Genomic DNA, 16,215 nt, shown 5'->3' with positions numbered 1-16,215 from the left:
GGCTTAGCGGCCATGGCTCACGGGCCCAGCCGCTCTGCGGCATGTGGGATCTTCCCGGACCGGGGCATGAACCCATGTCCCCTACATTGGCAGGCGGACTCTCTACCACTGCGCCACCAGGGAAGCCCCTGTTCTCTACTTCTGTATCTCAATTTCTGCCCTGCAAACCGGTTCATCTGTACCGTTTTTCTAGGTTCCACATATATGAGTTAATATGCGATATTTGTTTTTCTCTTTCTGACTTACTTCACTCTGTATGACAGTCTCTAGATTCATCCACATCTCTACAAATGACCCAATTTCCTTCCTTTTTATGGCTGAGTAATAGTCCATTGTATAAATGTAACACATCTTCTTTATCCATTCGTCTGTCAATGGGCATTTAGGTTGCTTCCATGACCTGGCTATTGTAAATAGTGCTGCAATGAACATTGGGTTGCCTGTGTCTTTTTGAATTATGGTTTTCTCTGGGTATATGCCCAGTAGTGGGATTGCTGGGTCATACGGTAATTCTATTTTTAGTTTTTTAAGGACCCTGCATACTGTTCTCCATAGTGGCTGTTAGATTGGAATCTTGAAAGAGTCAATGTCATGAAAAAGAAAATGCAATCCCAGTTTTTTAAGAAAAAGTTACCAAAGCCATTCTTAAAGTGAATATGTTTTTTGCTTGTCATTATAGAGTAATTTTCTTAGATGTGATGATATTGTAGTTTTTGTTATTTTTTTTTTACAGGTATAGAAAGTTTATAGCTCAGCATTGCCAATATAGTTAATTTGACACCTTAGTGCTTAGTCCTACTTGCAAAGTGATTAACAGCTATACAGTAACTTGTTTTATTGTCATCAGCTTTGGCTCAGATGTTTAAATACTTAAGCAACTTGGAAAGATTTTTCATTTGTGTTCTGTTTTCTTGTTTTTTGCATGGGCATGGGTGCAGGTGGGGATTATAATAAAGAGGGGTCAGTTCAGTATAATGAAGACAGATCGGGAACTAAACAGCTATTAAAATTTCACTTACTGGGACTTCCCTGGTGATCCAGTGGTTAAGAATCTGCCTTCCAATGCAGGGGACAGCGTTTGGATCCTTGGTCAGGGAACTAAGATCTCACATGCCACAGGGCAACCAAGCCCGTGCGCTGCAACTACTGAGCCTGTGTGCTCTGGAGCCCGAGTGCCACAACTAGAGGGCTGTCAACGTCACAACAAAGACCCAATGCAAAGAAGTAAATAAATAAATATTTTAAAAATTTATTTTAAATTTTTTCATTTACCATTTCCTTACAAAATATGTGTGGGAGAATATGGCTTAAAGACAGTTGGGAAAAGCCTCTTATTTGTTCATACTACTTTACTGTACTACTTATCCAGTCTGACAATAATGCCAAATTTATTTACTACCTAGGGCAAGGGTAACTAAGAGGAATTTTATGAAGTCCAATTAATTTTGATTCTGAGATCTTAAGTGCTTAAAATTTTGGAGTTCTTCAGATTAACTCAAAAAAAAAAAATCAACAACCAAAATACCCCAAAGGTTAGATAAAGAGCAATTGGTTAGCCATCAACAATTATCCAATTCTTTCACAGATTAGGATTAGTTAGTAGACTAATAGTCTGTAGACCAAGGCAACTTTTCTTAAGCAAGATGCTTCTATTAAGGAGAGAAAAATGATCTCTTCAAAAACAAAACACTAGAGTAACGGAAATAAAAACAAAAATAAAGAAATGGGACTTAAAATCTTTTGCACAGCAAAGGAAACCATAAACAAGACAAAAATACAACCCTCAGAATGGGAGAAAATATCTGCAAATGAAGAAACAGGCAAAGGATTAATCTCCAAAATATACAAACAGCTCATGGAGCTCAATATCAAAAAAAACCCAAACAATCCAGTTAAAAAATAGGCAGAAGATCTAAATAGACATTTCACCAAGGAAGACATACAGATGGCCACGAGGCACGTGAAAAGAAGCTCAATGCTCAACATGACTAATTATAAGCGAAATGTACCTTAGACATAGAGAATGGACCTGAGGACACGGGGTGGGAGGGGGAAGCTGGGGCGAAGTGAGAGTAGCATCGACATATATACAGTACCGAATGTAAAATAGCTAGTGGGAAGCAGCAGCATAGCACAGGGAGATCAGCTCGGTGCTTTGTGATCACCTAGAGGGGTGGGATAGGGTGGGTGGGAGGGAGGCTCAAGAGGGAGGGGATATGGGGACATATGTATGCACATGGCTGATGCACTTTGTTATACAGCAGAAACTAACACAGTATTGTGAAGCAATTATACTCCAATAAAGATCTATTAAAAAAAAAGAGTGGTCTAAAATCATTCTAGAGCTATCTCTTGGGTCAGAAATAGAACAATGGACAACACACTTTCCACAAATGTACCATTTTCCCTTGCTTCCCTCTGTCCCTCCCTACATCCTCCCTCCTGCCTCCCTCCCTTTGTTTTATTTATTTGAAAATTTTATTTATTTTTGGCTGTGTTGAGTCCTCGTTGCAGTGAGTGGGCTTCTCATTGCAGTGGCTTCTCTTGTTGGGGAGCACGGGCTCTAGGTGTGTGGGCTTCAGTAGTTGTGTCCCACGGGCTCTAGAGTGCAGGCTCGGTAGTGGTGGTGCATGGGCTTAGTTGCTCCGTGGCATGTGGGATCTTCCCGGACCAGGGCTCAAACCAGTGTTCCCTGCGTTGGCAGGCGGATTCTCAACCACTGCACCACCAGGGAAGCCCCTTTCTTTTTAAAAGAGAGAAGTTGGTTTTATATATCAAACCCAGAATTTTCATGTTTCCCAATTTTGGTGCTAGAGATCCCCAAATTCCTTGAACTCATTTGGGAAGGTTTCTGAAGGTGTGCATTATAGTAAACAGTAGCAAAATACCAAACCACTTCTATTGCTAAAAAGCAGCTACTCCTGCTTGTGCTTTTAGAATACTAGTTGTAAAACAGCAACAACATGCAAAGTGCGCCATCAATTGGGATTTGAGCTATTCTAAGGAAAAAGCATTGTTTTCTTTAAAAACAGTGCAAGGCAGGATGTCTATAATCATATTGGGCAAATATTGAGTTTTGGGGGAAAATGTCAGAAAACATCCAAAAGGAAGAGACAATAGCATTATATTTAGTATTCTAAAGGCATGCTTCAGGTAGTTAACTATGATTCTGGTAAGACCAACTGCTCACACGCACACACATAGATTTTAATGGTTAAAAAACCCTCAAATTTGTTACTTTATTTATTTATTTATTTTTTGGATGTACCACATGACATACAGGATCTTAGTTCCCCGAGGAGGGATGGAACCTGTGTCCAGTGGAAGTGTGGAGTCTTAACCACTGGATCACCAGGGGAGTCCCCAGATTTGTTACTTTAGAAAAATAAATGCAGTGGATTTTCAGCAATATTATTGACTCTGATTGCTCAGTCCACACATAAGTAATTGTTGCTTTCTATGGTGATAGGGCTTCTCTGCACTAATTCCCATCATGTTGAAAAACACTCTTGCAGGTTAAGTAAAGACCGAACTGTTGCACAAAGGAAGATTTACTCATCAGATCCCACTGATGTGCCTGTCTCCTGGGCAACCTTCTTGGTGAAGCTTTATTGATTTGATTCAAAGTTTCCCGAGGAATCCAGCTCATGTCAACATCATTCTGACTTGACCTACCCATCTCTACCTCTGTATGGGTCTCTTGTGCTTTCTAGATTCTAGGAGCTGATGAAGACCAACAACCACAAAGAGCCCAAGACCAGTAAGGAACATATACCCGAAGATTGTTTCTCCATCTAACCCATCTTCTGTCTCAATAATTGTAACTGTTTGATAGAAGACAGCATCTTGGAAAATGTTGCCGTTCAAATCTTTGTAGTTCAGACCAGACCAAAGGGCCTTCCACCCACGGGCTCTGCAGGAATGAAGGAGTACTCAAAAACTGCCTGCCTCTGGGGCGGCACTACAGTGTTCAGAGGAAGAGCTGTGAAATTCTGGATGTAAAACTGGTAGTCCTGAAGATAACGGAATGAGGTGTCTAGAGATTCAACAATAAAATCTGGTCTGTAAAGCCTACCAGGAACTTCACAATGTTATCTGCTGGAAACTCTCCTTTCACAAACAGGATGGTTGTATCTGCCCTCGGTGAAGCTTCAGGTTCACCAGATACATCTTCTTCCTCTTTATCTTCGGCCAAATATGTGGGTTCATCATCTTCCACCTCTGCTTCATCGTCTTCATCTTCATTTATAGAATCTTCCACTGTTTCTTCATCTTCTGTAAGACCTCGAGTCACTGCCAATGAGCCTCCAGGATCTCCTCGGAGCAAGAGGCTGGCAGGGAACAGCAGCAGGAGAAGCAGCAGCAGGCGGGGGAGGGACTTCATGGCGCCGCCGCTCCGGCGTCCGGTCCCTGTTTGTTGTAGTTTCATAGCATATTGTTCTTATTCTGTGGAAATGCATGCTACAGTATTTAATTATGACATGTCATGAAGTAAAGTATTAGTTATGGAACGTTATGATGTCTGCAACTCAAACGGTTCAACACAACAACTTTCAAGCGGTTCAACAACTTTTTTTTTTTTCGGTACGCGGGCCTCTCACTTTTGTGGCCTCTCCCGTTGCGGAGCACACGCTCCGGACGCGCAGGCTCAGCGGCCACGGCTTACGGGCCCAGCCGCTCCGCGGCATGTGGGATCCTCCCGGACCGGGGCATGAACCCGTGTCTCCTGCCTCGGCAGGCGGACTCTCAACCACTGCGCCACCAGGGAAGCCCTCAACAACTTTTATAAACACACACACGTACATACACACATACGTACATCCATACTGGGAGAAAATGAGCAGAAACCGCAAAATGGTAAGAATTGTTTGATCTAGGTGGAGGGTATTCTCAACTTCCCGTCTGCATTAAAATTATCCTAATAAAATGTTGGAGGGGAAAACCACCGCCTCTCCTCGCGGAACCGCCTCGGGTCCGAAAGGTTGGGAGAGCAGGTGGGAAGGCCAGCAACGCCCTCACCCCAACCAGCGGGACCAACCTCGAGACTCCATCTGGGCATGCTCAGAGGCTCCGTCGCGCCCGCCCCGCCCCTCGGGGTACGTGAGCGCAAGGCGCAGGCGCCCGGCTCCCGGCAGCCCGCGAGACGCCAGCTGCGAAACGCGGCGGACGCCTGAGGTGCGGGAGCTCTGCGAGGATGGAGGCGTCGAAGGTGGAAAAGTTCAGCACCGCCGACAGGGGAAACGGGCTGCGTGCGTTGGCGCCACTGCGCCCCGGAGAGCTGCTTTTCCGCTCGGATCCTTTGGCGTACACGGTGTGCAAGGGGAGTCGTGGTGTCGTCTGCGACCGCTGCCTCCTCGGGTACGTACCTCCCTCGCCCACCTGAGTCCAGAGCAGTGAGGGGTCCGGGGTGCTGAGGGCGTGGCGGGGGGGGGCAGCCCTCCCCGGGACTCCCCCTGGCTGTGGCTGCACAAGGTCTCGCCGGTGCTGCCCAGATGCCCAGCCCCGCACTTCCCCAGATGAGCGGCTCCCGGGGGCGCCTCGCAGCTGACAGACTCCGCTTGGCCGTCCCCTGGGCTGCCGCGGCGGGGGTTGGAGGGACCCCAGACGCAGCCCCAGCTGGACCCGCTACCACCCCACCCCGCCGTAGTATTAACTGGAGAGAGCCGGTGGGCAGACTTAAGGGGAGACGTTGAGCCGTGGGTAGTTTTGCTGCGGAACAAAAATGTCTGTGTCTCAGGCGATAAGCTTCATTGGTGCCGTTGTGGAAATCACAGTTGGAGGAGGTGGGGGTGAGTGGGAGAACGGATGGTGTAAGTCAGGCTGACGGCCGAGGCCTCGCCAAGAAAGTGCGGGGCTCGCAGGACGCAGAAGAATCTTGGTGTTCACGGAGCACTTCCTGTGGTCCAGGTTCTGTTTGGCCTGGGGATACAAAGATGAACGGGACGTCCTTAAGAATCCTTAAGGAGCAGATAAGTGAGCGAGATAATTAATTACAGTGTATCAGAAGGGCTGAAATAGAGATGCAGTACTGTGCTGTAGGAGCATAAGTTACTGAGGTTCCATCGTGTGCTTTGCATTTAATGACTGCAGGCAGGTCTAACTCTTAACCACCTATCTAGATGCAAGAATTCATGTGAAAGTAATTTGTAAGCCTGTAAGCACTGGGTCAATGTAAAGTGCTATGGGAGAGCAATTTATGGAAATGTGTAATATGTATGCACAGTCATAGGAATTGTATTCAAGCAACAATTGTTCTTGAGCTCCTATTATATGTCAAGGAGAAGAGCTCTGTTTTAGATGGCTGGGATGATTTTTTTCCATGACTGCTCTTCCAGACCTATTAGTCTGGAATTGGGGTGGATGGAGGTGAGGGGGTAAGTGCAAAGCTCAAATCAGTAGCTTGACCATTAGTATTACTATGTCCTTATTTGGTTCATAATTGAGGAATTTATTCTCATATTTTAAAGTTACTTAATTGTATTTGTTGCTTCCTGAAGTAATGATAACAGCAACAACAACAAAAATTCTTTGAGGAGTGAACACCTTGAAGCTTTTGTAAACTGTGTGGTTGAAAACAATTCATTCCTTTCAAGAAATGAAATGCTGAAGGCTTCAACATTGAAAGTTGTAGACCTTTGATTCTCATTCAGGCAAATTAGAGAGAAAGCTGGGATGTTCATCCTGTTAAATCCTTTGGAGGTGTTTCTAGAGTTTGAATGTAGCCCAGAACAGAGAACTTGCTTTTTCTTAAGTCTTATAACATTAATTGATGAAGATGTGGATCATCTTGCAGATGAAACCAGACTGCCAAGTTATTTAGTAGTTGGAATAGAAAAGTTTTGGAATGAATACACGATGACAGATTATTAATTGAATTATCAGAGCTGAACTTTAGTTCACATGGAACATGGAATTGTCCACTTTCCAAATAGACTGCACAAACCCAGCCCTTTGTATGTGGCATACTTCTTGATTTACCAATAAAATTCCATTACTGCTATCACTTATTTTTCTTATTAACAAGAACTGTAATGATTTAAACAAGAAAAGGAATTTCATGAAAGAGTTTTGGGGAGTTCTTGGCATCCTTTTAAAGTCTAGAGGAAGCCCAGCTCTGAATATGGGCAGGAACCAGGGGAGTTCCACAGTCAGAATTGCACTTCAGAAGTAGATGGGGTTGGGACCTGGAGAGTACGTTCCTTCTGACGCTGCCTGGTAATACTGGGTTCTGCAGCATGTGTTGCCAGCACTATGACACTGGACCCTACTGCTGCTGCTATTCTTGCCACCACTGCCGCCGCCACTGCTGCTGGGGAAACTGGTTATTGCTGGAAAGTTGCCAGCTCAGCCATGCTTCGTTGTGATATTAGCTTTCTCTTTCTTTCTTTTTTTTTTTTCTATTTAATTTTTTTGGCTGTGCGGCGAGGCTTGCTGGATCTCAGTTCCCCGACCAGGGACTGAACCTAGGCCGTGGCAGTAAAAGCCCGGAATCCTAACCACTAGGCAACCAGGGAACTCCGGATATTAGCTTCTGATTCAAAGTTCTCAGTGGGTGTCTTGGATTGGTTGAGCTTGGGTCACTGCCTGCCTCCTAGCTACAAGGGAAGTTGAGAAGGTGAGTAGTTGGCCTTCGTGGCTTTTAAGAAAGGAGGTAGGTTCTACTTCCCACCATATGCATATTATAATGGAGAAATCAGCAAACATAAACATAGGAAAGGTAATATCAGTAAATGCCAAGGATCCAAACAAAACAAACTAAAACAAACAAATGGATTTTTTTTTTTTTTTTTTTGCGGTACATGGGCCTCTCACTGCTGTGGCCTCTCACAGCTGTGGCCCCTCCCGCTGCGGAGCACAGGCTCCGGACGCCCAGGCCCAGCAGCCATGGCTCACGGGCCCAGCCGCCCCGCAGCAATGTGGGATCCTCCCGGACCGGGGCATAAACCTGCGTCCCCTGCATCGGCAGGCGGACTCTCAACCACTGCGCCACTAGGGAAGCCCTGCACTTAATTTTGGATTGCTAGGACATAGTTCACAGGTGCTGAACTAGTGCTCCTAGTAGTAGGAGCTCTGTTGAACACTTCTGCTTCAGTGGTTGTTGTGTTTCTGAAGTGCTTAGCTGGGAATCACTGCAGCCTGAGGGTAGTGTTAGAGAAATCAAACTTTGGTGCGTTGTCTTATGCAGTTTTCTACCAATATTGAATGCTCATCAATGGGGGGATACAATTCTGTGTTCCTTATCACCTTGTAAGTAAAATTTGTTTCTTATTAGCTGTGAAGTCCTTAAGAGTAGATGTCTTTCAATTTTTGTAAACTCCAGTGCCTGGCATGTAGTAAGCTTTTAATTTGTAGTATGAACATCTCGCAGAATTCTCCTCTAGTTGTTTTTGTCCTTTTGCTGCCTTCCATTTGAATTAAGAAATGGAATGAAAATATTAGTTTGTAACGAATAACAACAGTTCCATGGGAAGTGGGGGGGGGGACCAAAATAGAATAAAAGAACAGGTATTTATTGTAATTACTTCATTACTCTTCAGATCATTTATTGTTATAAGATTCTACCTGATTTCCTTTGGCCTTGGGCTGTTTTGATTAGTGCTTTAGTTCTTGCATATTTATTTTTATTAATAGAGAAACTTAAACCTGCTTTATGACTTCTCTTGCTTTTTTCCTTTCCTTTTCTTTTCCTTTCCTTTCCTTTTTTTTTCATGGATTGGCTCTTGGTATTTTGTGTTGTGAGTGGGAAAGAATGAGGTATATAAATTGGAGAAAGATTAAATGACAATGAAATTGTGACCTGAAATAATTTATATTATCCTTTTTCTTATCCATTTTTAATTTGATGGAGCTGGAGAAGATTGACAAGGGTTATTTGTGTCTTCTGTTTGTTTTGGTATATGTAACACATAAAATTCCATTGTAATTATTTTGTTTGTAGGTCTCCCCACTTTAGTGACCTAAGTCTAATCTTTATATCTCTGGGACCTAGTACACAAGTGATTCTAACTGTTGGAGTTGTGAAGGGATAATATTTTGGGGAATTTAAAGTCATTCTTTGTTTTTGGTTTTCTAAAGTTCCAAGTTGCCTGCAGTTTCCATTATCAAGAGCTTCCATGGCAAACTCTAATAATAGTTTCTTCTGCAGGGTAAAGAGGGTATTTCTTCCATCACTAAAGCTGAGTATGAGGCTTAGTGCCTCCCAGGAGGAAGGAGAATGAATTGGAAAGTCCATCTTTTTTCAGCCCTGGTGGCTTATGGGAAGCAGGGGATGGGCGGGGGGGAAATAGATTGTGAGAAACATATGTTCTGACCTTCCTTGTCTGGCCAAAGTTCTGGGGTTGGGGTGAGGGTATTAAATGGGTTGACGGGTCAGTCAAAAGTAGAAGGCCTTAAAAAAAAAAAAAACTGGAAGACCTTTGGGTCTGCTTCTTATTTGTAAGCTTGAGAGCTGTGTAGGCTGTTGCTGTGCCAACATTGGGGCCTAGGGCATAGCAGTGGTAAGAGAAAGTGGCTGGCTGCATGAGTCTGTGCTGGCAGGGGATTCTGAAGTGCTCTCATATCACTTCAGGGATGTGGACAAGCTTAGAGGCCTGGTGGAACAGCAGGCATCATGACAAAGGGCTGTGTGACTCTAGGTCAGGAACATGGAGACCAGAGGTGGGAGGCAGCATGACATCCCAAAAGGTGAGATGGCACCAGTCCAGCCATAGGACCTGATCACTGCCTTGCAGCAGAGACCAGTGAGGATCCATAGAGATGTCAAGATCTGAGGTCTTGCCACCGTGAGGATGTCCCATAAGCCCCACTTGGAGAAATATTTACCTGAAAGCGACTGTTGAAACCAGCTCTGGTAAGGAGTTAAACTTAAATGTCTGAATATTAACTGGAAGAGACTGAGATGTTATTTGGCAAATATTACATTTCTGGCTATTTACTAGGGTGAGTGTTCTTGAGGAAGCTTGGATTAATTATAGAAAAAACAGCCCCATGTTCATGAGACAGAGTAGATCAATTATAGGAAATAAAGCAACTACATTTGAGCTACAGTGTGGGTAAATATGATCAGGCAGTAAAGGGCAAAAAAAAGAACCCTGGTGAGATGATGTAATCCGTCTTGGCCAAGGACTGAACCTGGGGTGGAAGCAGGAGGGAATACCTTCTTATACTGGGGTAAGAAGAAGAGGTGCCCGAGAAGGTAACAGCAGTGACTGCAAGGCTTGAGGACAACTAGGGAGGCGGCTGCTGAGTGACAGATTCTCAGAGAGGAGAAGGTGTGAAATATTCTTCTAGGAGAGGAAAGTGAATTGCTTAGGAAAATATAGCGGGGTTGCTGGGAAGTGCTAAGGGTCCACTTAAAACTTTTGTTCATTTATTTACCGTGAGAGCAGTTAGCAGACTAGTGCTCTTTTCTCCCAGTGGTTGGCAGTTTGACTGTGAGAATTGGGCTCACTCAGGGCTGCCTGGTTACCATGATGGGTGGAGAGAGGAAGCAGGAAGCTGAAGTCGTGGGCAAGGAAGAGTGTAATCATGGACCATATTTCTAAGCTAGGGACTGAGGTCATGAGGAAGGTGATGAACAGTGAAATGTGGTGGAAGCAATGGATTAGAGGACCTGATGTGCTCAGAGCGATGGTGGAGCGGTCAGAGGATGGGGTGACTTGACATATATATGCTTTAGAAGTAGTGTGTGATTTGGTACCACAGGGTTTAGGTATGCAGAAAGTGACTGAGGTAGGGAATAAGAAAAATGTTGGAATGATCAGGAGACTGAGAGGCTGAGGTGTTAGATGAATCTTCTAAATAAGTGAAGTTACCAAGAATGCTAGGCATTGGAAGGAATGGTTTCAACAAAGGCAGAATTCTCATTTTGGCTTCCTGACCCGGGGTTTAAGGGCTGACCAGAAAGAGCCAAGTGGAGACAGGGAGGCACTCACTTCTATTCAAATAGTGTATAAAAGACATTCTGTGGGTTTACAGCTGGTTTTGTGAAGTATCCCAGCACCAGGTGCAGGTGAGCTGCTGTAGTGTTGCAGACTCTTCCTGGGGGGATGGGCTTGGAAGATGGAAAGACTAGGAAAATCTTCTCAAGGGAAGGACCTTGAGAGCATTGAAATCAGGGTTTGCACATTCCTGGACAGTGGTTCATGGGCTTACTGGAAGGTCAAGGACTTAGAGTAAAATAAAGTAGAAGGATTGATGAGGTGGGTTGGGAAAGGACTCTTTGGATATGACTTCCATTTTTCTTTTTAAGTGGGAGTTATAATTCCTGTTTCTTTTGCTACTACCTTTTCTTCTGCATGGAAGTTTGGTGAAGGGCTGTATGGCAGAGCCCTGAGCCTGAAAACATTTGGTCCATGTGATTGCCACAGCAGAGGACGTTCTTAATCAGACAGGATGACCTGCTTTGTGGATAGCAGTAAGTTCTCCTTCTTCAGACAGCCTGGTGCTTGTTCAAGGGCTCAAGAACAGAGCAACCATGGGGACAGGGATGGAGGCTGGTGCCTAGAACTCAACAGTGCAGACTTCCTCTCACCATGGCTATTGTGGCTTCTACTGGTACAGAGTTCCCAGTTTGTTAGGGATCCTGAGTTCCCCAAATGGCAGCACATGTTTGGGAACCTGGCCAGCTGGTGTCAGGTTTTTATTTTAGACCCTTTTGTCATGGAGCAATCATTGATTTGTTCTCATTGGAACACTCATTTTTTCCTGCCCTTGGGTTTGCCTTTTCTACTTGTGCTGCCATCTCTGAGACCCACTGAAATCTTCTGTGAAGCTGTGCTACTCCTTACAAGGTTGGCTCTGACCTTCACAGAAAGAGAATTGAAGCAGCGGGCTAATACCTATGGTTTGACTTCTCTTGACTTATATGCTGTCATTTGAGGCAGCTGATTTCATACACCGTGGTTCTCAAACTTCAGTCTCAGGACCACTTTACCCTCTTAAGAATTATAGAAAAAGATTTCATAGGAGGGTTTAAAAAAAAAAAGTTATTTAGGGCCCTGCAGGGGTTTAAACAAAACATAACCATGCAAGCAGTGTGGTTATATTTATTGATTTTACTGCTTAAAATATTAAAACTGATAAGTTTTGAAATATACAGTCAGCCCTCCATGGATCAAAAATATTCAGGGGACAGAAGAAGTCCAGAAAGTTCCAAAAAGCAAAACTTGAATTTGCAGTGCAAAGGCAACTATTTACATAGCATTTACCTTTTATTTACAACTATTTACATAAATTTACATTGTATTAGGTGTTATAAATAATCTAGAGATGATTTAAAGTATATGAAAGGATGTGTGTAGGTTGTATGTAAGTAGTATGCCATTTTACATAAGGGACTTGAGCGTCCGAGGATTTTAGTATTGTGAGGGTCCTGGAACCAATCCACTGCAGATACCAAGGGACGACTGGATTTAAACATAATGAATCATTGCATTTTGACAAGGATTTTAATGACACAGACTGTATTTGCAAAACAAAAGAAAATTTGCTGAGAAAATTCGCTTACTTTCATTTTTGTATGTCTCTCTAATGTCTGGCTTAATAGAACACCCTCAGATTCTCACAACTGCTCCTGCATTTAGTGTATTGTAAAATCACAAGTCATTTAACCTCTAGAAAACTCCACTGTACATTGTGAGAGAAAGAGAATAAAAAGACAAAAAATGTCTTAGTATTATTATGAAAATAGTTTTGACCTCATGGGCCTCCTGAAAGGGCTTTGGAGTCCCGGGACCCTACTTTGAGAACCACCGTTATAAAAGACTGTACCTGTCTTTTGTGACATTTGGAGAGGCTCAGATTTGTTCTCTAGTGTATGTTGTGAACCATGAACAATATTTGTTCTGGTTTTCTTGTAACCTGCCAGGATATACTGGGATCAGGAACCAAAGTATGGAGTTAGTGCCTCTCTGTTAGTATGACTTGTTCAACGTTTGCTTCCCGTCTTCTAACTCTGGCTGGTTCTGGTCGTTTAAGAGTCAAGGGACTTGCGATGGTGATTAACCTTGATTATTAAGGGAAAGTAAGAGAGCCATTTTCCATTTACTTGTTACCACAGTATATGATGACTGAAAATTATTTTTCAGTAGCTAATATGATTATCACTTACTAAGCAATGACAGGCATGATTTTAAGCGCTTTACCTTAAATAGTACTTCACTTAATTCTCATAATGACTCTAAAGTGTCTATTATGTTCCTTGTAAGCACAGATATGAACTAGAGAGCATTCAGACATTTGTAGAGTGTAAATTGGTATGCTCCTTTGGAGGGCAATTTGGTAGTACCTAGCAAAATTGAGCACTGTGTTTTCTTGACCGTATTTTTGGGATTCTGACAAATGAAAATAACAATGGTTGCACAAGAATACTTAGTATAGCATTTTTGTAATTAAGAAAAAAGGAGAGAGAATTTTAATGTGCATTAATAGGAACTGGTTAAGTTATGGTGCAGCCATATTGTAGAATCCATGTAGCTGTTAAGATTGAAGTGGATCTGTTTCTACAGTGGATGTGGATGGATGTCAGTAACACATTGTTGGGTGAATAAAGTTGTAGAACAATGTGTGTATTTTAAATAAAATTTTTGTGTGCATGTACTTGTGCGTGTAGGAGAGGTCTGGAAGAACACCCCAGAATTCTAATACGGTTACTTTCGGAGGATGGGACTTGGAGGGGGGAAGATATCCTTTTGTACTTTATATATTTTGTATTTTTCAAAGCTTGTATCACTTTTTGTAATTAAAGATTTGAATAAACGTTGAGAAAGTCTTTGTTTCATTTGGAATTGTATAAAAGGGTGGTGCTGCTTGGGATGAAGGTGACTTTGAAATTTTTGCCAGTTTATGTCTGCTTTTTTTTTTTCTTTGAGTTGCCAGCTGATTAGACCAAGAGTGAACCTCTTGATAAAACGTGAGCCAGGTGAGCCAGTTTACTGGCTGACCATTGGCATTAGAATTTGAACTGAGAGAAGTAGAACTTCTCTTCATGGTCCTCATCATAATTCTCCTTGCTCTGACTTTGCTCAGGCCTGGTTATTCAGCTTTCCATGGTGTTTCTGAGATATCACAGTATCAATTATAAACTTTATTCATTTTCCTTGGGTGGGTACATAAGATGACTACATTTCCAAGCCTCCTTGTTAGACTGGGGCTTGTGACTCAGTTTTGGCCAATGGAGTTTGGGCTAGAGGTTGCACAAGCCATTTCCAGGTCTACCATAAAATATCCTGTGCCATGTTCTCTGCTCTCTCTTACCTTATCTTGATGACTGTGGGGGCAGTGAGTTGAGATGGAGAAAACAAGAAGTATGAGTCATGGCATGGAAGAGAGCTGCTCTGGGGAATCACTCTACATGCACCAGATTTAGTAGGAGCTAGAAATAAATCTGTTAAGTCACTTAGAGGAGGCCTTATTTAACTTTAATGTGCAGAAGAATCACCTGAAGATCTTGTTAAAGTGCAGATTCTGCTTCAGTAAGGTCTGGGTTGCATGTAAGATTCTGCGTTTCTAACAAACTCCTAGGTGATGCTAAAGCTGCTGGTCTGCTGATCACACACGCGTAGCAGAGATTTAAAAGGGTAGATGAAATGACTTACAGCCGAACGTAAGTACTCAGTAAACACTTATCCAGTGGATATTTGAGCATCCTGAATAAGATGAAAAGGAATTCGAGACTATACATACATAATCAGATGTTGAAATGATTCCTAAGTGCATATCTCTTTCATGTATCATGGACTGGAATTTAGTTTTAGTATTATGTGTGCAGAAAGTATGAAACGAGAACCTGGAATTATTTTAAAGATCATTTTGAACATTTACTTATTTTTAAAATTCTATTTATTTATTTATTTATTTTTGGCTGCGTTGGGTCTTCGTTGCTGCACGCGGGCTTTCTCTAGTTGCAGCGAGCTGGGGCTACTCTTCGTTGCGTTGCGCGGGCTTCTCATGGCGGTGGCTTCTCCTGTTGCAGAGTGTAGGCTCTAGGGGCGAGCTTCAGTAGTTACAGCAGACATGTTTTTCTTTTTAACAGAACATTCCTTATTTTAGGTATCACATCTGGAGGTTAACAGGGTCCTTTCATTGATAGCGTTAAACTGATCACTCAGTCAAGCTGTTGTCCTATTTTTGCCACTGTGTATTATTTTTCCCCCCAGCCAGTTTGTGGGGAGACGTTGTAAGATGGAAATATCCTGTTCATTAAAATTTCCCCTGAGATTTATGCATCCATGGGTGACTATTGATTGAATCTTTGGTATAGTAGTTGCAAAATGCTCATTTTTTACCTATAGCACTCCTCCACACTTACCAGTTGACATTCAGTTCAGCATTCCACCATAAGAGCCTGTCCTCCTTCCTTATTAGTTATCTTGTTATTATCAGTATGGACTCAAGTATTTCCATTTTTTCAGTGGTTTAGAATTAATTAGGTACCTAATTGTTTTGGTACTCAAATTGTCCCAGATCTTTTTTTAGTATGAAACCGTTCAAGGTAGATCCTGTGTCCTTGTGATATGCCCCCAAGTTTTCTTTATTCCTCCCTCCCACCCTTCCTTTCTTCCTTCCTTCCTTCCTTCTTCTCTTTCTCCCTCCCTCTCTCTTTCTACCTACCCTTCCTTTTCTTTCCTTCTCTTCTCTCCTTTTTTTTTTTCTTTAACACTTCCTTGCTTTCTGGCATAACAGATGTTTTAGACTCATCCTGTACCCATCCTGCCAAAACTCTGGAATCAGTATTTCTCTGAGGATTCCTGGTTTCTTTTAGTGAGAAATAATATTAGAGACCAAGATCTGAGCGCTAGATATGCTCACTGCCCCTGGGATGTTTTTGCTCTTTGACTCTTTCAGAGGACAGAGGAAGTATGCAGGTTCATGCAAATATGCATACATATACACATACGTACACATATTTTAGAAATCATGTACTTTCAATTCCGACTTGTCTCCTCAGGGTTCTTTCTTGCCTTTCCCGATTCCATAATTGTATATCCTTTCTGGCTCAGTGAGAACTCTGGCCCTCGAAAGCCTCAATGTATTTACTCATTTGTTCAACTCTATATAATATCTAAAATTGTTTCAGAATTGCTTTGCCCACATCATTACCAAAAAGACTCTATTTGAGGGCTTCCCTGGTGGCGCAGTGGTTGAGAGTCCGCCTGCCGACGCAGGGGACACGGGTTCGTGCCCCGGTCCGGGAGGATCCCACATGCCGTGGAG

General features: G+C 43.0%; 1 protein-coding gene and 1 pseudogene across 1 annotated transcript in view; one reads left to right on the top strand and one right to left on the bottom strand.

Moving 5' to 3' along the window:
• Positions 1-3,481: 3,481 nt before the first annotated feature.
• Positions 3,482-4,384, bottom strand: LOC132431150 (translocon-associated protein subunit alpha pseudogene; annotated as a pseudogene).
• Positions 4,385-5,118: 734 nt separating this feature from the next.
• SMYD3 (SET and MYND domain containing 3) overlaps positions 5,119-16,215 on the top strand; it is a 714,060-nt gene continuing 702,963 nt past the window's right edge. The window contains exon 1 of the mRNA XM_059997139.1: positions 5,119-5,358. Within this exon, the coding sequence (XP_059853122.1) occupies positions 5,195-5,358 (164 nt within the window). The 5' untranslated portion in view covers positions 5,119-5,194. The remainder of the gene's footprint in view (positions 5,359-16,215) is intronic.

This window comes from Delphinus delphis, chromosome 1, assembly GCF_949987515.2.
Source record: "Delphinus delphis chromosome 1, mDelDel1.2, whole genome shotgun sequence".
Lineage (NCBI taxonomy): Eukaryota > Metazoa > Chordata > Mammalia > Artiodactyla > Delphinidae > Delphinus > Delphinus delphis.
The sequence above is the reverse complement of the archived record's forward strand: the minus strand, read 5'-3'. Positions and strand labels throughout refer to the sequence as shown.